The sequence below is a fragment of the Oryzias latipes genome, chromosome 4 (assembly GCF_002234675.1).
Source record: "Oryzias latipes chromosome 4, ASM223467v1".
In the NCBI taxonomy this organism is placed as follows: domain Eukaryota; kingdom Metazoa; phylum Chordata; class Actinopteri; order Beloniformes; family Adrianichthyidae; genus Oryzias; species Oryzias latipes.
In genome coordinates this window covers 6,769,580-6,792,397 of record NC_019862.2, presented here as the reverse complement: position 1 = coordinate 6,792,397, position 22,818 = coordinate 6,769,580, and the positions used below count along the sequence as shown (strand labels likewise).

The window sequence follows — 22,818 nt, the reverse complement described above, 5'->3', positions numbered from 1 at the left end:
GACTTCTCCAACAATTTGTGAGATCTGGACCAGACAAAAACACCGTCTTATCTGTCAGTACAACGACAAACTTGTTTCACTGCTCCTCTGAGGCCTCTGCCGCGCGTGCAGGAGGATTTATTAACACTATATCGTCATGTCTGGCCGGTACAAAGAAACGTCAGAATATGGTTGACTGTTTAGTAAAACATAGAAGACGTTTTTGTGATCACAGATTGTGAGAAGAAATACAAGCTTTGAGACTTTTTTAAAGAAACATGACACATATCTAGGCTGCAATTTAAAAAAAACACTAAAGATTTCATCACTTCTGTTTAAAAAATACGGGGTTTCCATTGAAACTGAACTCTTCCTGCATTTTGCTGATAAAAGCTAAAAATGCTTTACAGCAATACTTTAAAAAAGTGTTTAGAATTTAATCCCATTGGTGATAAAAGATGTCAGAAATTCCCTGCAACAAATAAAAAGAAAAACTAAATTTCAGGATTTTATGAGAACAGTTTAAGATTAACAGGTTAAGATTTCTTTTTTCATGGAACGCCCTTCCACTGTCGCTGCATCAGATTGACTCAGTGAAGTGTTATTAATCCAAGAGGTCAAGACGATTTATTCGGAGGAGCCTTTAGTTCATTTTATTCCTTGTGTAATGTTTTAACTTTTAATTTCACTTTTATAGGCCTTGTTAACAGTGGATTTTACTACCTCTCTAAATTTAGTTTTTATTTCATGCCATCTTTTATAAATCACTTTGTAATTCTTTTTGTGAAAAGTGCTTTAGAAATAAAGATATTCTATATTATTCTATTCTGCTCAGTTCTGCTCTGTTCTGTTCTGTTTTATTCTATTCTATTCTAATCAATATTTTGATCGGTTACAGCATCTGAAGCTGCTTTTAATCTGAACTAAATTGGAGCGAGAAAATAAAAATCATTCCATCAGGCTTTAAACATGGAAGCTGCTTCAGGCTGAGTGTGCAGTTCAGGTCATCTATGACAGTAAGAAATGAGGTACTGACCGTAAACATCAGAAACGATGTTCAAGCAAAACAGTGACTGGAATCATCGGCCTGCTGCCAACACATCGCTGGCAGACGGGCCACTTCATCACCAAACCTCAATAGATGAAAATAACCCAAGTTGGATTGTTTTTAACACAACTACAAGTTTAAAAAGGGACATTATTTCTAGATTATTTTAACAAAGAAAAGAAAAAAACCTCAGGAAAAAAACACAATTAGGTTAAAATAAAAGTACTATGACCCATAATATTAAAATTGCTCCAAGAATATATCCCAACAGGAAAAAACCCAAATTGTAGTAAAGAAATGATCAATTATTCTTCAAGAAATTAATCAAACTATTTGGCAAACTTTACATTTATATATCTGTGTTTCTACATCTTCTTTTACTTTTAATATGTTATTTTTTCAATGGATTTACAACACATTATCTAAGGTTCATATAGAAAGACGTTTATTTCTTTAGTTTGTTTTGTTTTTTAAATATACCTGATTACTGATTAAGTAAAAATGTGATAAAAAATGTCGTTTTTTTCTTTACATTTGAGCCCAAAATGGTCTCAGTTTAGTTTGAAATTTCAGAAAATCTGCAGCTCAGTGGAAAAAGGGGCTCCTTATCTTATATTCCTAAAAGTTCAAATAAGCATGCAGACATGTTTTTTTTTTAAATAAATACAAGTTAATAATGGAATTTGCTGTGCTAGTGTGACAGTATTCCCTGAAGGGGGATACAATTCACTGTGAAAATGGTTGTGAGTTCTGGAATGAAGCAGGGAAGTTCATGAGGACAGATTAATGGAGAAGATTTTTACTTTCCTTTTTTTTTTTTAAAACAACGCCAAAACCCCTCCCGAGCTTAATTTAGCATCACATTCGAATAAGGCTGCATTAGTGGACACGGATGGGCTAAACGAAAATCCACAAAATTCAGGGGGGAAAAATGGGATGAAGATTGGTCCCCAGAGCTCTCTGGAGAAATCCTGTAATCGGTAACTTCCATGTGGACCTTTGCTTTCTGAAGGACTGCAACCTGTCATTTCTTTCATTGAAATCAGTCCCATGTGAGGTGGTTTACAATTGACACAAAGAGTTTGGCGTGACCTTTTCTCCTTCCTGCAAATGGGTACTCACTGAATCCAAAGTGGCAGGGGAGGAGGCGGCGGTGTGGGGGTGTCTGTGTGTTGGGGGGAGGGAGGGGGGTTGAAATCACAGCAGTGAAAGAGGGGTCTGATTGCATTGGGGCAGCATGCGAGAGACAGCAGCGCGCTCAGCCCAATCAGAGCGGCAGAAGCAAAAAAGTGCTCTTATCAGCCCGTAATGACCCACTTGACAATCACACAGGCACAGAACGGCTCTATTTAACGCTGATTGCAAAAACCGCCGCCCCCCCATCTGAGAACGGCATGACTCCTGAGAGATCTCCCTGCCACCCCCCAGCTGAAAGGCCAGACCTTTTCTCGAATGGAATTCATAATCATCCCTCCTCCGTTTTCACTCTAATTGTTATTTTAAGACTGGCGTTGTTGTATTTGGAGCTGCAGCAACGTCTGATTACTGTTTATTGTCAGCACATCCACCTCTGCTCCACCAGCTCCGTCTGACCCTCCTGACACCTCGGCCCTCACGTCCGGCAGCAGCTGGTCGCCTGTCCTTTCTGAGGTCACCGCTCTCCCACTTCACCTGTTTGAGGTTCACGCCTCTGCGGGACCGTCCAAACCAAAGTGACTGTCAAGAATCGCTGTCATTCAAAGCGAATTCAACCTTAGGGGTGAGGATGAATTAGGAGGTCTTGCTCTGACCGCCCAAACTGGGTTTTGAACCCTCGACCCTCCTCAAAGGCTCTGAGGTAAAACAGGTTATTCATCCAGGACTTCTACGCAGAAACAAAGCTGTGAACTGTGTTTGAGCAAAAGTAATATAATATTTTGTGCTTATTTTTTATATTATATCTCGTAAAAATGTTCAATTTATCAAACCTTTTCAAAAAAAGTCAGGCTAAGATTTTTTTAAATGTTTTTTACATGTCTGAACCTAAATAATTTGGTATTTTTTTCTTATGGATTTACCCCTTGTTCTATCTTAGATGACCCCACCCTTACATTGACGTGTTCTCCCTACCATGACAAAGGTGGATAAAGGTGGAAAGATTTCATGTAATCCATGGACACCAGTGAAGATCACAAATCATTGAAGAAAAAAGGTTCAGAGCACTGTCTAGTGGGTCTAGATGACCCAACTCCCAACGTTAAAGTGCCTAGGATAGCACAAGGGTTAAAAAAAAAAGACACGTTTACCATTTATGTTTAAAAGTAATTATAGAAGCCACGTTGCTGTTAGAATTCTTTTGCCTCACTGTCACCTTGAATGTTGTGCCTTTGCAGCCATCAGAGGTACAGATATTCTTATCTCACTGTGGTTTTGTTTAATCTCCCCTCACTTATCTCAGTCAGTTTGAGTCCACAGAAGGAGATGACAGATGTTCATCTTCAAATGATCAGCACTGGGGCCCGAATGCTGGTGGCTTCTCAGAAACGCTCGTGGTCACTGAGGTAACCTCAAACTGACTAAAGTACAATTAGATAATACTGAGAAACGATGGTTGGAAATCTGATGCTGCTTTTTAAATGATTTTCTTCGTGTCTCATCATGTCTCATTGTCTTCCTCAGGTGTTCTGCAGGGTTTAGATCAGAAGAACTCTTCAGAACCGTCTGATGTTTTGTTTGTGTTTTGGATCTAAGGCGATCACGAGGACTTTTCTGACCCCATGCAGAACATTCGGCCCCAGAAGGCCTTCGTGGCTTTAGAGATTTCATCAAATCTGTTTAGATTAAGGAGTGTCAGGTACTGCAGAGCAGCCCAGATCATGATCGAGCCGCCTCCATGTTTCACAGCAGAGGCAGTTTTCAGAACTATCAAGCTGTTGTCTAAATGCTCCAGCTTGGTGCGTTCTAGGGAGTCCCTGGCTGTCTGCAGCCTGTGGACCTTTACCCTCTGTGAAGCTGTGGTCGCAGGAGCATCAAGCTGCTTGGAGATGATCTTATAGTCTTAACCATCAACGCGCTGCTTTGCAAAGTTATTTCTGATCTTCGGAGAAACTGTCCGTGTGGGACTCTGCCATGACCGCAAACAGCTTAGAAGACGCCGGTGATGCTGATCCGAGGAGTTAGCGGAGTTTGACACTTTCCTCTGGTCTTTCGTTGTTTACCCTATTTACAGAAACAGAGTTGGAACAGAATCCTTTATTGAAATTACAGCAGCATCAGATTGGCGCTCCGCGTTCTAAACAGCATAAAGGGACATAAACAGTGGGCTGCTCTTGAAACAGAATAGAAGCATTCAGACGAGACAGTCGGAGCGTCAACAGAGAATGTGTGGAGTTGTAGTGAGGAGTGATTCATGTGCATGTGCTCTGGCCTTCAGGTCTTCTTATGTAAAAACAACTAAATATGACAGTAAACCAGAGGATTCCATGATCACTACATTGAAAAATTAGTAAATAGAGAAACAAATGTTTTCATGTGAAACTAAAACTAAACTCTAATCACTGATATGATGACGAGGAGGAGGGCCTAAGCGCAGGGATGCCCAGTTTAGCTTAGTCAGTTTAGTTCAGCAATCAGCTATTGTATTTTATGACTGATTTGATGTTTTTACCGGTGTAAAGCCTGTTGAGGAGGGGGTGTCAGCATCCTAACACACCCTATTAAATTCTGAGAAATGTGTGTGAAGTTTACCTGTGCACTCCAGACCGGGTTAGCTGCAAAAGGGGTGTGAACTTTTCAGTGAGGAGAGATCTTGGTAACGATTGAAAGATATACTTGTGAAACAGAAAATGTGGATGAAATAAGTCCAAAGTCTTTGGCGGTTCGCCTCTGAGACGTCTTGCGAGCGTAGGGATGACCTTGGGCAGTGAAAAAAACGCAGAGCCCACAGATGCTGATGGTGGTTGAGGTCAGACCATGACACGGCAGAGAACCAGAGGGAGAACCAGGAGAACGGGGAGGAGGTGGGCGGCACCTGGAATGCAGATAAACAGAAACCGTCCACTGTTTGTGAATTTAAAGGCAGGAATTTGACTGGATGTGCAGATAGTGAGAACTTTAGCTATAAGTTCAGAGCGAGGACCAATTGATGAGTGGCGTGTGGCGTGAAGTAATCAGCAATAGTATGATTGTTATTTATTTATATTTGTGTGACTCCCCATTCCTCCCCCCTCAGTGAGGTTCCTTAGTGATTACAAAAGCCCACCTTAACCCACCAGTTAATCAAAAATATGAAATAAGACGCAACTTCCACACAAAATACCAGTTTATAATTTACAAGGATGTGAGATTTTCTCTTTGCCAAAATTCCAAACAAAAACAAAAGAAAGACGTGTTTCACATCAATTAGTCAGGATTTGGAACAATCTATGAAAAAAAAACAAATCAACTTCAAAAAACTGGTTAGAGAAGAACGGCTGCAGAAATACAATCAATGAATCTTATTATTTAATTCCAGGAAACGTAGAAATAAGACACAAACATGCCGGCGACTGAGCTATTCTAACCTGAATGCTTTAATGTAAAGCACAAACATACTTATATGCTACGTAGCAGTTATGCTCACATGTGTTTACACACTGTGCCTTTCTTATATTATTTATTTACTGTTTTGTCCTTTCTCCTAAGTATGTAAAAGGGGCAGAAAAATGTGTTTTTTTCTATTTCCTTTCATTTCCCAGGAATAAGATTCAGGATTTTGTGTTGGATCTCTTTGTTTTTGCTGTTTTATGGAAATGAAAGTAAGTAAATAAATAAATAATAAGTTTGCCTTTTTTTTTTTTTTTTAAACCTGTTGGATTTTTGAATAACTGTGTCAGACAAAAAATCAAAAACAATGTCAGACTTTCGAAAATTGCATTTCTGGAAATGTCTCTATGTGATTTATTACATAATATCGGTGAGCGCCGTGGGGTTTCCGTCACAGTCAGAGGCGTACCAACAGTTTGTTGACGTGAGGAAACGTCAGGAAGAGTTTTTCTGCTCTATTATCTGTTTGACCATCACAGACCAAATGAAAATGTCCCATATATAGTCTGAAAACACAAGAAGACTTATTGGTCCCACATATTTATTGTTGCTTTTGAAAAACAGATGCAGTTAATCAAGTAGCCTAAACTCATCAGAAGGGCTCCAGTGTTGGATTACCTGATTATACAAGTTATGTGTAAGATTTTTGTGTAATTACTTATGAAGTATGAGTGATATTTAGCTCTTTACATGCTCAGTAAATCTTGTATTACAGCAGACTTGCTTATTTTCTGAGCCTCTAAGTTTTTAATGTAAAATCTATAGATGTCTAAGAATATTATTTTCGCTCTAACAGACTAAACAGAACAAATCTGAGTGTTCCTGTTGCTTCCAATGCTTTCACAATATAACTATATTAAAATAAACAATATTGACCTTCAGCTAAATGTTAAATACCTTGCAGATCATTTTATAATAAACTATGTTCTGCGGGTATTATAAAGAAAAATATAAATTCTTAGATAAATCTAAAAGTGAGGGGTTACATTTGTACTAGAATAACAAGTAATCAGTACATAATACTGTTTATTTTCCCAAGTGTTTCAAAGTAAAAGTTTTAAGTTCATGTTATGTATTAATGAATGATCATATTTGCAGTTTTTCCTCCAGAGGAGATTACCTCAGATTAAATAACTTTTAAGATTATCGCTCCTCTTGCTGGTGAACTCTGGCATTCACAAATATGTAAAGTTCCCATTAAAAGAGACTTTAGTTTATCATGAATATGTTCAAAAATGTTCAAAAACACAATAAAGCAAGATAAACTTAAAATGTACACATGGTAATTCTATAGATGTTTTAATTCAATTAAGTTTAATTCAATTTTATTTACACTTCCCAAAATCACAACAACAGTCGTCTCAATGGGTTTTGTACTAATAATTGTAAAACAAACATTAAATCATAAGGATCATAAATATATAGAATTCAATAGGAAAAATCTAAACTGAACTACCTAAACAGACTACCGGTAAACTAAACTGGGCATCCCTGCCATTTGGCCCTCCTTCTCTGTAACAAAAAGCTCCTAAAAAAAGGGGAGGGGGGGGGGTATTCCGGAAAAAAAGAAGAAACCTCAGGGATATCCACATGAAGGAGGGATTCCCTCCCCCAGGACTGACAGGCGATGTACCAGAACCCGTGGACAAGAATTACCTTATCTAACTCTACAACTACACGTTTAAATAGTCCAGCAGATGGGACTCATTCATCCAGAATGAGTTGGGGGATGGCTGGGGGCGCGAGACGAGCCAGAGGTAGGATCCACAGCCAGGTGTAGGAGCAGAGACAAGCCAACAGGAATCTGGAATCGCTCCCACTCCAAGGGGAGTGGGAAAGAGGGACAGTACATGAATCGCACTGCACCAAACAGAGGCATGGAGAACTAAATTACAAATAAATGATCAAGAATAGAGGAGAGTAGAAGTAGGCGAGTTAAGTCAAACATGAAATCACGGTAAAAGTAGTTCTCACATTGACCAGCAGAGGGCGACAGAGGACCTGCACAGACAAAGGCAGGGGTCTGAAACCTGAGGCTCCCCTTGGCTCTGAAAATAAATTATAAAAATAAAAATTTGGTTTATAGTTTTTGTTAAGTCGATGAAGTTTTTTCGTCTATGTTCAGAATAATAGTATTAACTGAGATAATTAAGAAAAATGATGGCAAAATGTTTTATCTGTTTTGGGAGTGATTTATTAATAGAATTAGTTTAATGCACATAATCTCATCTCATAATTTTATTTTATTTAACACAGGGTGCACTTATATACATATTTAAAAGTTATATGTTATAAATAAATGGTTTGATGGCCACAAAAATGAAAATATAGTGAAGTTATCGGTGAAATAATTTCTTCGATTAAATGATTATGTAATGTTTTCATACAGGACGTTGTCTCAGAAAATAGCTGACTCAAAAACCCAAAGTCACAAATCGATTATTATAATCCCCTGAGTGAAAGTGTTCCGCACGCGCTCACAGCCCCGCGTGTTAGTGGGGCTTTGAAAGTGGAAACTGGCTTCGTCACGTGATCTCCCATGGCAACCGGGGAATGTCATCGGCTCCTCGGGGGTAGACGCTCCGGTCCCGCTACCGACAGCGGCTCCGACCGGACTCGGGCCCGGTTTCCGACCGGAGAGCGTGCGCGCCGCTCTGGACCCGAACTAGCGGAGAGGTTCGGAGCAGAAAGCCGCCATGAGTCACCTGAACAGCGGGTAAGAGCGCCTCCGGTCCGGGCAGCCGCCAAAGAAAGGAAACCCGCCGCGGGTTTCTGTACAGAAAACACAAACTTTAAAGTTTAACTCATAAAGTAAGACAAAAATAGTGTAGAAATCTCCGTTTGTTCATTATTTAAAACAAAAAATAAATAAAACTTAAAAAAATTATAAGGAAGGAAACATTAAACGTTTTTTTCCATATTTACACTGTTGTCTTTTAACAGAATGTATTGAATGTTTGTATAACATTAGAGTTAAAGTTAGAGTGTTCAAAATTAATTATAATAACCGATTAGTGAATAATTATTAGATAAAAACTCATATTATGAATGATTAGGCCTGTTTTTATACCGTAAGTGTTTGTTTTTCACTATCAATAAACAAAAATAATATTACATTTATTTTTTTATTTACTAATTGTTTCTTTAATTACTGGTACTTTTTCTGGCGTTTTGAAGTGACAATTTTAGTGATGTCTGTTTTGAAGTAAGAAGCTTTGTCAAACTTCATTTGTGGTCAGTGACTTTAAATTAAAGCAAAAACAAACTAAAAAACAAATATTTTTTTTTATTAAAACACTAGCCAGTTCTTATGAGGGCCGAGCCTCCCACAGGAACAAAAGCAATCGATCTCTTTGGAAAGCTCCACATGGCATTTACTGAGGGTCAAAAGCTCCTAAAAAACTTTGCAACCAGGCTTGAATACAGGACACAAAGAGGAGTTTGCCAGGGTCAAGTGTGCCATCCCCTTTAATTCATGTAGGTAATCAGACCCCTGTAACAGACACTGTATTTGTACCATCCTGTTGTGTTGTACACAAATGCTGGAGGAAATCAAATCCCCTTTGGAAAAAAAAAAGCTTCCCGTGGGACATCCGGGTCAGTGGAAGAAGAATCCTGAAAGAGGACAAATGCTAACATACCAAATCAGTGCAGTAAGATCAGGCTGAATGTGAATTTTGACAGTCACGGTTGCCTGTGTTTGTTTATCCAGGCTTCTTCTAGCCTACAACAGCCTGACGGACAAACATCTCACTGGATACTTCAGCAACACTCGAATCAGGAGACACCTGCTGAGAGCGGGCCTGGTACGTCCAGTTTCCCTGCTCGGATATGATTCCAATAAACCAGAATGTTTTCTCTGGAATGTAAAGCACTTCATTCATTCTAAAGTTTTATTTGGCAAATTCAAGAAGAAAGATGAACCAAAGCTTTGGATCAGGTGAATAACTGCAGATCAGGATCCAAACATCTTCCAGAAAAACCGAGAGGGTAACCACTTTAGCAGCAGGTTCCTCAGATCAGATGTACTTGATTAATTAGTAAGCAGCAAGTGTGAGCACCTTTGTAGAGGCCGAGCTTCGGCAGTGATCTCATTAGGGCAATTGTTGTTTACCGTCGGACTCATGAGGCATGCAGAACATCCAAAACTGTTGGGTTTTCTTCCAGAAGAAACACTTTGGGATTCCATCTCAAAATCTGATCATGAAAAAGCTACACCTTTGATCCTATGTGCCACATTTATCATAGACTAATTCAAAAGGCCTGAAAAATGTGAATTTTTCCTGAAATCTTTTCCCCCAACAGAGGAGCTTCAAGTGAAGCACGTGATGTCAAAAACGTTGTGTAGGAAAGTCCTCTCATTTTGAATTTAGCAAAAACTTCCCCTAACTTTTAAGCAGGCTGGGGCATAAGTGTGCATGGATGTGTCTAGGTGAACAAATCTGTGCAAAGGTTTTCTAGAGGTCTGCGTATGTGAGCATATGTGTACATATGTTAGCATAGGTATGCATATGTGAGCACGGGTGAGCATATGTGAACATAGGCATGCATATGTCAGCATAGGTATGCACAGGTGGGCAAATGTTAGCATAGGTGGGCATACGTGAGCATTGGTTTGCATATGTGAGCAGAGTTGTGCATAGGTGAGCATAGGTATGCAAAGCTGTGTATATGTGAGCATAGGTGGGCAAATGTGTGGATAGGTGAGGTGGATATGGTGCAGAGGTAGAGCGGTCAACCTCTAATTGGAATATGGAAGGTTTGAATCCTACCCTGTCTGCCAAAGTCTTGAAGTGTCTTTGGGCAAGACACTGAACGCCATTTTGGTCCTGATGGTTATTGGTTGGTGCCAGTGTTCGGCAGCGGAGCTACCATCAATGTGTGAATGTGTGGATGGGGCTTTGACTATAAAGCGCTTTGGAGAGAGGGTATAAGAAGGTATTGAAGCGCCACATAAGTATACGCCATTCATAGGTATGCATGGGTGTGTGTATGCGTTTCAGGTATTGTTCCTAAGAACTGCCTGAAGAGTTTTTGTCCGGTTACCTGAAGGCATCTTAATGGATGTACATGTATTGTGTGTTAATATGAGCCCATCTTAAATTAACCCTTTCCTGTCTCTGGGCGGTATCAGATCACCAGGAGTGGGCGCATTGTTCCAGACAAAGAGTACAGACACCGACTGCTCCAGAGAGCCCACCAGAAGCACGTCCGAGAATGCCTGGCCCAAGCCATTTTCCACAAGGTGCTGGAGATGGAGGTGGGAAGTGTCAGGGAGAGAAAAGCAGGCACATGCTGACAGTTCCTCTGTGATTCTTCCTCATGCTAATTTGTCCTGATGCACTCTCAGCGTCTCCACCGGACGGAGATCAAAAAGAAACTGGAGGAGTTTACAAGGAGGGAGCGAGTGCACAAGATCAAGGTGTGCAATTAACATTTAAAAAGCCCATCTAGTGTTATGCAAATTGCCTTTCATAGCATAAACAAACAAAGAAACAAGGAAACCATGAGTGCTCTGCAGATATATATATCGTTTTCATACAAACAGAGTCAGAATTATTACTATCTCCAACAACACTCAGTTTGTTCAAATTACAATGTGGTCTTTTCCATTTTTTTCTCACTTTCCTTCGAAGGTGCAGCACTCTAAAAGGTATGAAGAAGACGTGGTCCGCGTATTGTCTCCCCACCCACCCACAGGTGTCCGAGGCCCCCGCAAAAATGACTCAGGGCCTGAGGGGGAGCGCTCCGAATCCTCTTTGTCTGTGAGCAGGAAGTTCCCGGCTTTACTTTTTAACACATCACAACTTTTAATGCATCTTTGACCGCAAGTAACACAAATCCACGAAAAGCCTATGGCCTGTTCTCAGGTCGGTAAAGTACATAAGAACATGTTCCACATAGCTTAGGTTAAATAAAAAAAGGAACAAAGGTGACTAATTGAAATAAATGAATACAACAAATGTGTCATTATCTATTTAAAAGACCAATTTTATTAGAGAAATACATTTATTTATTTCACAATTTGATGAATTATTCATGTTTGGTGTTGCAGTTTTCATGATTTTATCTGTCAAATTCCCTTATCAAAAGTCAAATGGGCGTGACCTAGCACCTGACTGGTTACCCTGTCCATCAAGGGAAGGTTAACCAATCCAATGAGGCCTTCTTGATCTTGGCGTGTCTTGTGCCTATTGGACTCTGAGGTCAGAGAAGCAGTGGAGCGTTTTCTTTTCATTTGCAGCCACTGTTTGGTTAATATCTCTGTCTGAAAGTTTATAAATTATTCCAAAGACTTCAACCAATCACTATGATCACTATGTGGTCTGACTCAGAGGATTCTGCCTCCATATAATCTGCAAGATCAAAAGTGTATGAGACGGGGTTGCCATAACGCTGGTGAAGGTCCTTCATCACTGCCGTTACATCGTGAATGACTTAGCCCCGCCCACTGGCTTTGACAGGTGAGTTTGACAGATAAATTATTGGAGCGCTGCAACACCAGATCATGTAATGATATATCTATTTTACATGAAAGGAATTTGTGTTTTAATAAATTTAATGACATTTGTTTGATGTTGTATTTATTTATTTCAATTTGTAACCTTTGCATTTCCATAGAAACCAACAAATTCATGAATATTTACTACAGTCCAAGTCCCCAGCAGCTCTACTTTGTTTAGTTTGTGCTTAATAACTGTAAAATGTAAAGAGGTTTCCCTTTCACACCTGCACAGGTCACCCACTGTTCTTAAAATGTGATGTCAGCTGCACAGTGAACCCTTAAGGTCCCATTGGTCTTCTGGATGACATGGAAACCTTCAGTGTTGAAGCCAAACTGAAACCATAACAGCAATCATCACCAAAACCCAGATACATCTGAACCTTAGTCTCATGCAGGGACAGACTCTCCATGTTTGGTTACCATGGCAATGGAAAAGTTTACAAAAAAAAATGGAATCCTTATTTCAATGTATTTTTGGTGTTAATACCAAACAAAGGCTGGTCCTGCAAGCAGATTTTACAGTTCTGATCTGAAGGACGAGTCTGAAAAGCCATTTTAAAACCACACATGAGTTTTCAGACAGAGAAGATAAAAAATAAAAACAATTCAATCTGTCACAAGAACAGGCAGTCAGCTGGTTCCAAATGCAGCGGGTTTGTTAGCTCATCTAAAAGTCCACAAAGCTAAATCTGGATCAGGCAGGCAGGAGTCGATAACAGGCATAAGATCAGCCGATCGAGACGGGGTAGTCAGGATCCAGGCGGGATTTGGGGCAGGCAAATGTAGTCAAAGACAAAACAGGGTCATGAATCAGAAGATATAACACTCAGTAATGTAGGCAGAGTGGTACAAACAATACTTCGCACTGAGCTTCACTCAGTACAGTGCTGAGGTATGCTGTGATTGATGACTGAATGAGAGTCAGGTGTGCGGCATCCAGGAAGTGTATGCTGGGGTTGCTGGGAGATGTAGTGTGTTTAGCACTCTGGGCACAGCTCCCGCCGGTGACCAAAGGAGGAGACAGAGCTCTTACTTCTGTGCACTTTGCTGCTCCTTAATTTTAAACTGTAATGTTTCCAATCTTTTTGTCTTATTTCTTACGGTTATGTTTCGTGGCGTGTGCTGCTGACCTCTTGGCCAGGTCACCTTTGCAAAAGAGAGTTTGATCACAATGGTTTTTTTACCTGGTTAAATAAAGTTTTCTTCATAGGAAAATTTGACTTTTTTCTGTTGTCTTCCTTTGTTTTAAATAGCACAGACTAACTGTGTAAAATCTTAAGCTCCAATTTGTTCTATGAAAAGAAAACATCCAGATCCAGAGTTAGAAACTCTCTGTTTGCTCCAGCCAAGCTCTTCTCGACCAAACACGGCTCCAGGAAAGATGCAGAGGCCGGTGCGCCTGAAGCCTATCCACAGCAGCAGCACCACAGCTTCAGTCAGACGCAACTCTCCTTACAGACTCCATGAGTCCTCCCACGCCAGCAGCCAGCCCCTCAATCGCACAGTGAGTACATGACGGGGAGGAAATGTCTGCCGTTGAATATTACCTGTTGAATTCTGTTTTATTTGAAAAAGAACGAGTCATTTACAAAAAATCCTCAGACTCCTGTAACTTCTGTCCAGATGAACAAGGAGTCCTTCAGAGCTTCAGGCCCAAAGGAGACTTCTTTTGGCATCTCACCCTGCTACCTTCCAGTCATCAACAACTTTGTCACACCGATACCTCCTGTCACGAAGAGGAAAGACAGAAGCTCCGAGATCTCCCCGAGCATCAGAGGTCGCAGACTGCGCAACGCCACTGCCTTCAGTGGAGCAGAGGTCAGTCACGGCCGTCATTCCAGTCCGTTTTTTCGGTAGCAATCCAAAAAGACTGGACATACATCAACAAATCAGAAGAAATTACATTTGTGAAATGCTGAAAGTCACGTGCAAAGGGAGGAATAGAAAATAAGTATAACTGCATAATTCTCAACCAACCAGAAATACATCAAATCATCTGAAACCCTTCACAGACATCTGTGCACACCGACGAATAATGAACCTTATTAGAAACGCACAGACCAAAAGTTTGGACACACCTTGAATGAGAAGGTGTGTCCAAACTTTTGGTCTATACCTGGAAAATATGCTAAATGCACGCTGTGGCTGTGTGACATGACTTTAAGGTGCTCAAACTTGCTGATGAGTGAAAAGAAACAGTATTTGTGATAAGTGAGGACCAAAAGTGTAAAAATAGCTCCAGGACTCCCTGTACTTGAAAATTCCAACATATTTTTGTCTGTGCAGGACCTCCCATGGCTGAGGAGCTCCATCCACCAGAGTCAAGTGTGCATGAACATGGTGTACTTTGGGAAAACGGTGCATCTCTCCCATGACCTGCTGGACCTCAGGGATGAGGTCAAAGTCTTTCAGCAGCACTGTGGAGGAGAGAACCTGTGCGTGTACAAAGGAATGCTCCGCGAGGGAGGTGGGCGCCTGGCATTTGGGAGGGTCTGTGTTTTTGGTCGCTGGTATTGATCTCCTCCGTCTTTCCTCCAGAAACCTTCCAGTTTCTTTCAAGGCGACATAGAGGCTTTCCCTTCAGCCTGACCTTCTTCCTGAATGGGCTGCAGGTGGAACGGCTGAGCGCCTGCTGTGAGTTTAAATACAGGAAAGGCTCTCGTCTCGGTGGGAAACACGGAAACTTTGGCTTTTTGGGCGTGGAAGGAGCATCTCCGTGTTACAAGTAAGATATTCCACTTTACAGGTGGATGTGCTTCAGTGTTTCTTCATCTGACCAATTACCAGTTTGATCAGGTTCTGCTCAAACTGAAGATTAAATGTAGCAATCCCTCAGTCATGAGCAGAAATACTGCAAAAGCTGCTGCAGTTTCAGTCCTCGTCATGTTTGCTAAGGTGCATCATCGCGTTGGGGCTCGACAAAATGCCCACCCCTCCTCCAAAAAGGCTCAAAGGAGGGAAGGGTCCTGAAGTACTTGCCACGAGCCCTAAAGACTCAGCAGAGGTGGAGGCGGACGGGGGCGATGCTGCCTTTCCTTCAGAGTCTAGCCGAGCACAAAACACAGAGAATCAAGACCAAACATTCCTTGAAGAGGACAAAACCAGAGAAGGTAAAACATCAAAAACCACAGCTGACCGTCTCCTCCTGATTAGAGTTACCACTCCTGCCAAACACTAATGTTTTTAATCTAAGATTATGAAGAAGACTTTGAAGCAGATGATGAAGCTGCTGCTGAAGAGGCGAAGGAAGACTTAACTCCATCTCCATCCTCCCAAACTGAAACTCAGGGGAAAAAGAACGAAGCCTCAGAAACTGAAGATGAGAAGGATGGTGGGTGAAAACACAAACTCTTTCAAAGCATATTCAGAATTTTCATGTTTGTTAAAATGAAAAAGTATTTAACCGTCCCCTAGAGGTTTAGAGAAAGCCATTTTTGAAATGTTCTCTTTTTAAAGAAGACATAAAGTCTGACTCAGACTCAAGCTTCTCTGACAGCGACCAAGAGGAAAGCGATGTTGAAGCCAAAAACGATATCAAAGAGGAGGAGAACCCACCCATAGCGGAGCATGAGGAGAAAGCTCTCACCCCAGAAGAGGAGGAGGAGCAGAACCCAGAGGAAACTGCAGAAGAAGAGGCTGCTGCTGTGAACAGCGCTGCAGACAGCACAGAGGTCGAGATCTCCGACCCCAGAGGCCCTTCAGGAAACGAGATGAAGCTCAGCGAAGAGACGCCAGAGGAGGAAAAGATGGCGGAGGAGTGCCACAACGAGGAGGAGCAGGACAGAGGTTATTTCAGAGCATTCAGATCAAACTGAATGTAGTTTGTGAGTCTGTAGCAGCAAGGAGTCGGCGGTTATCCAGAACAGCGGTTTAGTGCATCTGTGATTATTAAAAAGACGATTTTCTGTGATTTTATTCAGTTTGGAGCTACAGGTGTACGTCTTAAAGCCGCCCCGCCAAAGTTTAGGTTAAAATATGTTTTTTGTTTTTCTTTATTTCACAGCAATGAATTAAAACAAAAAAATTTATGGTGTTTTGGTTTAATGTTTAATCTTCATGTTATGATCAATAAAATTTATATTATTTTAATAAAAGTAAAAATAAACAAATGGATAAATAGAATTTAAAAAAATAAATAAAGAATAATAATATTATTAAAGAAACATTTAACAAATAAAATACATCAAAATAAGTTTAAATTGCGTGTTCATGCAGTGAGTGGTTTCCCTTTGCTCTTGACTTGTTGCATAGTTGTTTTTTTTAGGTATAAAAATAAATTTTCTGACTCAGGAACTTTCTTTTTGTTTCTTTCTAAGCCAAATCAGTGCAGGAGAAGCTGGCAGAAGCCATCCTGAAACAGTCTCAGTGCAGCTCCGAGCCTGAACTGAGCGACACCAGCACAGAGGAGGAGGAGGAGCACAGAGATGAAGGCTCAAAGCAGGCCAGCAAAGGTAGCTGTGCCTCAGTAGTGATGTAGGAAGTGATCACAAACATTTTTCGATCAACCCTAATTTGTTCTTGCAGAGGAGGATCCTGAAGAAGAGATGGTCATGGAAGAAACCAAATGTGATGAAGGTGGCTCTGCTGAAGTGTCAGAGGAACAGAAAGAGATTCCTAAGATAGAAGGAAATGAGGAAGAACCTCATGATGATGCCAAAGAGGAGGAGACGTGTGAGGCTGAGGAGGGTGAAAAGGGAGCGGATGATGAAGCCACAGCAGAGAAAGATGAAGCAGAGGAACAGAGTGAAGCTCATCTTCCTGCAAATGGAAATGCAGCACCAGATGACAAGACCACAGATTCAGCTGAAGGAGATGCTGGTGTGGATGCAGAGAATGATGGGGAGAGGAAGGAGGAAGCTGCTGTGGAGACTGACTATCATCCTAATGAGACGGAGCAAAGGCGGGAAAGCGGAGAAGAGGATGAGTCATCAGTTTCTGAGCAACCAAAGCAGACTGATGAGGCAGCTGTGCTGGATAATGCGGAGGCGGAGGCAGCAGACGCGACAATGGAGATGAAAGCAGAGTCCTCGGAGAAGCAAGAGGCCCTCAGCTGTGAAGAGGCACCTGAAGCTGTCACAGAGGGGGAGGCGGACGCCGAGGAAGAAGCCGAAGTCACGGCCGAGAGCTCAAGCAACCAACCACAGGAGGATGGAGACACCACAGCTCATAGAACTGCAGAGGAAGGTGGCGGCGGTGAAGATGAAGAACATGTTTCAGGGGCTGAGACTGGTGCGGAACACAGTCAACAGGAAAATGATGAGCTGGAGGAGGAAAAGATGGTGGGTGGAGATGAGAAAACAGAGGAGCTGAAACCTGGAAAGGAAGTTGAGGAGGAGGAAAAACAAACAGAGTCAGAGGAGGTTGAAGAAGGTGTAAACACAGAGGAAAAAGAGAAAAGTGAAAGAAAAGAAGGGAGTAATGATGAAAGTACAGTTGACCAAAACACAGAAAACTCAGCAGAAAGTTCTGCAAAGGACACCAACGCAGAAGCAGAGGTTGAGGTGGAAGGGGAGAAAACTAAGGAGGATGAAGCTGCAACAGAAGAAAAGGAGGAAGAACCTGAAAAGACTGGAACAAACGAGGGGAATGACATTGATGAGAAGAAGAAAGAGACTAGAGAAAGTGAAAAAGATGAAGATGAAAGTGATGGAGGTGAAGACAGAAGCTCTGCAAATCTGGCTGCTGTTAAAAAAGACGACGGAGCAGAAAACTCAGAGAAAGATGGAGGAGAGGAGAACACTGAACATTATGAAACTGAAAGAAGAGAAGAAACACCTCAGGTTATAGAGGAACCTGAGCTAAGAGAAGAAAGCAAAGTCGATGAAGAGCTCGTTCAAATATCTACTGAAATACCAGCTGATGTCCCCGCAGACGAGGAGGAAACAGCCAGCATAAATCAGGCTGAAAATGTTCAAAAAGAAGATGAAAAGGGAAAGATTGAGGCCAAAAATGAGGAGATTGAGGCTCCTGAGGCCGAAGAAAACAGTTCAACCTCACATGAAAAGGACATGAAAACTGAAGGGCAGGAAGAAGAGGAAGGGAAAACAGAGGAGCCAGCTGAAGGTGAGGATCCCGAGGAAGCTCCTGAAAAAATGAAGGATGAGGTGGTCCGTGAAACATCCACTGTCGTCATAGAAACCAGTGAAAATAAAGGGGATGACAGCTTGAAAGTTTATGATGAGTTTACCAAAATGGGCTCAGAGGCATCAGGTGGAGAACCAAAGGAACGTCCGGATGAAAGCAGAGCTTGTGAGGATGGTGATCAGTCTGATGCTGATCATCAAAACACAACATCAGATCTGACAGAAAAGGACAAAGACATTCATAACTTAACTGAAACTCAGGAAAACCCGGATGCTGGTGATGTGGGCGAAGCAGAAAACTGGCCTGATGAAGAGGAGCAGGTTCTTGACGATGCAGCGGGAGATGATGCTCCTGCTGCTGATGGAGCGGACACAGAGGAGGTGAGCAAAGCCTCTGAGGAAGGAGCAAGTGTGCTGCTCAAACCACACTCTCAACACGGCGAGTCAGGTGACACAGGCCGGAGAGAAGCTGCAGAAGCTCCAGAGGTCTTTGCCCGAGAAGACAACACAGATTTGGTCACGAGCTGGATCAGCGTCCATCAGACCTCAAAGTTTTTCCAGACGTTTGTTGAGCCTCTGGATGATTTGACAGATGCAGTGGTTGCACCAAACTCTGAAAATAAAGAAACAGCACCTGAGCTGCAGAGGTCTCAGAGTCCAGGGAAGCTGGAGGCAAAGTCTGAGGATGAAGAGCACAAGCAGATGTTTAGAGATGAACTTGAGTTCTTGGAAGACGGCTCAGCCAAAACGACACGGCAAGTCGAGGAGGAGACCGAAGCCAAAAGCCCAACGTCACCAACTGAACCAGACGACAAACAGAGTCCAAAGGACATAAAGTCAGAGGAGCTCCAAGGAAGGGGGGCATCTTCTGAGGAAGATGAGGCTGGACCAGCAGAAGGACAGCACCAGGAGCAGATGGAGGTAAAAAGCACCTCAGGTTCTCATCATTCTGCCTCCACCAGCCAACCTGAGAACCAGCTTTCTGAAAATGCCACAGGTCCTGATGCCGCTGCTGTACGGACACCTGAAGCTCCTTTAGAGGCTGAAAAGAATTCCCAAACAGAGGAATCATGGGAAAATGCGTACAGTCGACAAGTGACCCAAATCACTGAGTTCACAACTTCTGTGTCTGTTGATGGAAGCAGAGAGGAGCCTAGAGAGGAGGGGGAAGAAATCCAACGCAAAGGCTTAGAAGAGAGTTTTCTGAACAAAGACATCCAGCAAACTCTACACGCAGAGAAGCTCAGCCCTTTCTCTGTGGATGAAACGCTGTTTGCTCACACCTCATATCCTCTGCTGACCGAACTGTGATGTTTGTGGCGATGGATGACCTCTGACCCCCGCCCTGGTCTTCCGTTTGTGTTTAATGCTTGTCAAAGTCTCGCCACCACTCGTGTGTGATCACCTGTAGCAGAAATTTGGGGATTTTTGCAACAAAATCAAAGACACAAAAAGCCCCCCGTCCCTACCTTTAAAAGACTTTCACAAACTAAACTCAATCAGTGAGACCTCACTAATAAATATCTCAGACCATTGCCCCGTAACTGTCAGCCCCTTCTTCCATCAGCAAACCGACGTTTCCTTCCTGCTGGCGTTGCATCATCAACAGGAGACTTCTCCACTGCTTTCCAGGACTTCCAGTGGTGACTCCCTCCATCTGGATGGTGTCATGACTTTACTCCACCTTCTCAGAGATCCTGAACACTTTTGCTCCACTTTAAAAGAGGTCGCCTAAACCAAAGGCCAATCCCCGGTTAGGCACTCGCACCATTCATCAGCACTACAGAAAGGCTGAGAGAAGGTAGAGGGAGGGCAAATTCATGAGACTCTTGAAGGTTTAATTACATCACCTGTATGGGGGGGTTGCCCCACACGGGTGCTGCAGGTTTTTGGGTTGTCCAGTCTGTGGCAGGTCATAGAGAGGAGCACCTTGAGGCCTTGAGGCTTGTACGGCCACCATTAGGGACGTCCTGAAAATGGAACGTACCATTGTTGTGCATGTGGTAAGTGTATCGTCAAGTATTTGTAAGGCTGCATCACACTGGGCATGTGATGTTCACACTGGACTGTCACTAGTGGATGTACTCACATCTGGAAGAAGAGTCTTTGTGTGAAATATCAAAGCGGTGCAAATTTGGTGAACCTTGCTCCAGGTTTTTTTTCTTCACAGCTCTTTTCCGATAAATGAAAGACTTGGTGTCGTAGAATTCCAGCAAATGCAAACGGCAGTTAATAATGCTTCCTCCATGATCTATTTTCAAACTGTTGGTACTTCTGTGTAAAGAGCCGTCATCCATACGTCGCTGCCAAATCTGAGTTTCGTATTGGTCAAAGTTCAACTGGTTTAATTTATAACGGATACACACGTTCACATAGACTTTTCATTGGAAGTGGTCTCCTGAAGCGACCACTTGCTGAAGGCGGTGTGTGTATGTAGCAGTAGGCTAATGGATGTTGCACACTCTTATGATGTTGACGTGATGGTGTCGTACGGTGTCCTTACGCCTGGTCGTTGGTGAGATCCGAGGACTGGCTCCTTACTGACCCCATGTAATGGCTGCATGCCCGGTGCGTGCACACAAACTACACTCTGATTGGCTGATTTCCTCATTTCTAACAGTCAGGCTACAGCAAGGAGCGCGCACGTGTCATGTGAACAGCGCTAGCGGACTCCATGGACAGTCTGTCAGATCTGAGAGGTTGAAAAAATAAAAAATCTGTACGACACACCTGCGTCTCCCCTACCTCTCCCTTTCTCACCCTTACTTATTGTATGAATGTCCACTACGATCTGTCGCTTGCAGCATGAATGTAGAAAAAATGTTTATGAGCATTTATCCCTACGGGTTCACTGAGCGGTCTACCACCATTTACTGCAGATCACCTGCGTGACCCGTACAGGTTTAACCATTTTTCCCACGCAGACACCTGTATCTGCGTGCAGCTGCCTTTAGCCCTTAAGGGCAGCTGGGACTAAGAACTAAGCTTAAATGTTTGGAGATCAGCATTTTACCAGACTTTCTAAAACTGCTTTTAATACTCAGTAGCTGTTGGTAAAAATGTTTTTCTTTTGTTTCATCCCTGTTTTATTTCCCTACATGTATTATATCGCCCGTCATATTGTTGTGCTTTTCTCCTTTTATTTTTCTTTATATTATTGTAAAGCACCATGGTGCTGCTGATGCTGATGTTGTAAAATGCTTTTGGACGTCAGAGCCGCTCGGCTCAGAGGGACATTCAGGGAACGCAGCGCCTTTTTAATCGATGGAATTCATCCCAAACTTCCTTTATTAAAAAGATGCGCTGCAGATTCAGGTCTGACAGCTGCATAAAATGTTTACAACAGACCAACTCCTACTGTTAATAACACTATGGAGGTATCGGGTACTGCTGCTATCACTTCCACGTGGAACCAGATGCCGCTCACGCTTACAGGTGACTGAATAATTCATGGCTGGCGGACTCCCACGTCTTTAGTCTCCTTCTAGTACATTTTACATTTACACCCATTGGATCCTAGCACCCAAGCTTCTCCTGATGCTCGTAACTGAAACTCCTCTGGACCATCCCAGTCAGTCAGCGCTCTGACCGAGTTACTCGCAGGGGCGGAGCCTGAAGGGGGTTGTTTCATGTTAACACTACCTCAGCTCAAACGTTGATGAATTATGTATTTTTATCATTGATTTAATGAATTTTTAGTTTGTTTAGGTTTGTTGAGCTTCTTTCTTTTTATGTAATCAACAGCTTGTGTGATTTGACCTAAAAAAATAAAAGAATATTAGCAGAGTGACTTCCTTCCTTTTCCTGCTCAAAAACAACCATTTCTTTTACACCATTAGCCTAAAAACAGACAATTTACAATCGTTTTACAACCAAATACTCCAAACAGATGCACTCATCACCTCACATGTTCATAAAAGCACTACAAAAAAAGTTGGTTTTGCAGATTAGTTGCTGTCTTCGAAGCTGCCGCTGCTGCTGAAGGAAGAGCAGAATCTCATGGTGCTCATGGGGTCGGACACATATCCTGAGAGACAGACGAGACCGGAGTTCAGCCTCCTTACTGGAAATGTTGTCACAGTCATTTCAAAGAAAAATACTTCTGTTTTGACAATCGTCATAATAATATTAAACTCGTGGTAACACTTTATATTAAGATTCCTTAACAAGCTTTGTTAACACATTAACAAGCATTATAAATGAATTTATAAGGTGTTAGTAAGACATTTATTAGTACAAAAAGTCTAATAAGGTTTATTAAATTACTTAGTTAACACATTTACAAGCATTATTATTAGGATGTTTTTAAGATGCTAATGATGCATTTACTGATATTATAGGTGCCTAACAAATGTGTCAGTGTTAATAAGCTTAATAAGATTTATTAACAACCTTTGTTAACAAATTAAGAAGTATTATTATTGTTTGGGGTTCTAGTAAGATATTTGTTAGCATTATAGACGTCTCACACAAGCCTAAGTGTTGATGGGCTTACCTAACACGCTAACCTGGGCAGGTAAACTAATGTCCCCATTGGCTAATGAATCTGTCAATCAAACTCATCAGCAAAACAGGCGTGCTCACTTTCAGCCAATTGAATGGCCTCTTAGACTTTGCTTTCACACAGGTGACGAAAAAAG

The 22,818-nt window shown here is 42.0% G+C and overlaps 2 protein-coding genes across 3 annotated transcripts in view; one reads left to right on the top strand and one right to left on the bottom strand.

The window, feature by feature from the left end:
• The first annotated feature begins 7,902 nt into the window (after positions 1-7,902).
• erich3 (glutamate rich 3) lies at positions 7,903-21,964 on the top strand. The gene is made up of 14 exons (XM_023954085.1): positions 7,903-8,306; positions 9,303-9,396; positions 10,725-10,850; positions 10,941-11,012; positions 11,227-11,355; positions 13,441-13,599; positions 13,719-13,913; positions 14,382-14,562; positions 14,634-14,820; positions 14,991-15,205; positions 15,289-15,426; positions 15,552-15,881; positions 16,412-16,546; positions 16,620-21,964. The coding sequence occupies exons 1-14, from the start codon at positions 8,287-8,289 to the stop codon at positions 19,487-19,489; spliced, it is 4,851 nt and encodes a 1,616-aa protein (XP_023809853.1). The 5' UTR covers positions 7,903-8,286; the 3' UTR covers positions 19,490-21,964.
• The window catches only part of LOC101167026 (serine/threonine-protein kinase TNNI3K), a 14,794-nt gene continuing 13,408 nt past the window's right edge, over positions 21,433-22,818 (bottom strand). For both annotated transcript variants that reach the window (XM_004067677.4, XM_020702223.2), the window contains one exon: positions 21,433-22,205. In XM_004067677.4, the coding sequence (XP_004067725.1) occupies positions 22,126-22,205 (80 nt within the window). In that variant the 3' untranslated portion in view covers positions 21,433-22,125. The remainder of the gene's footprint in view (positions 22,206-22,818) is intronic.

Excerpts from the sequence above, each read along its gene's own strand:
- erich3 (XM_023954085.1), top strand. The coding sequence starts at position 8,287 with ATGAGTCACCTGAACAGCGG. Across the intron at positions 10,851-10,940 it reads ACAAGGTGCTGGAGATGGAG|CGTCTCCACCGGACGGAGAT; the intron begins GTGGGAAGTGTC and ends ATGCACTCTCAG. Across the intron at positions 11,013-11,226 it reads AGCGAGTGCACAAGATCAAG|GTGCAGCACTCTAAAAGGTA; the intron begins GTGTGCAATTAA and ends TTTCCTTCGAAG.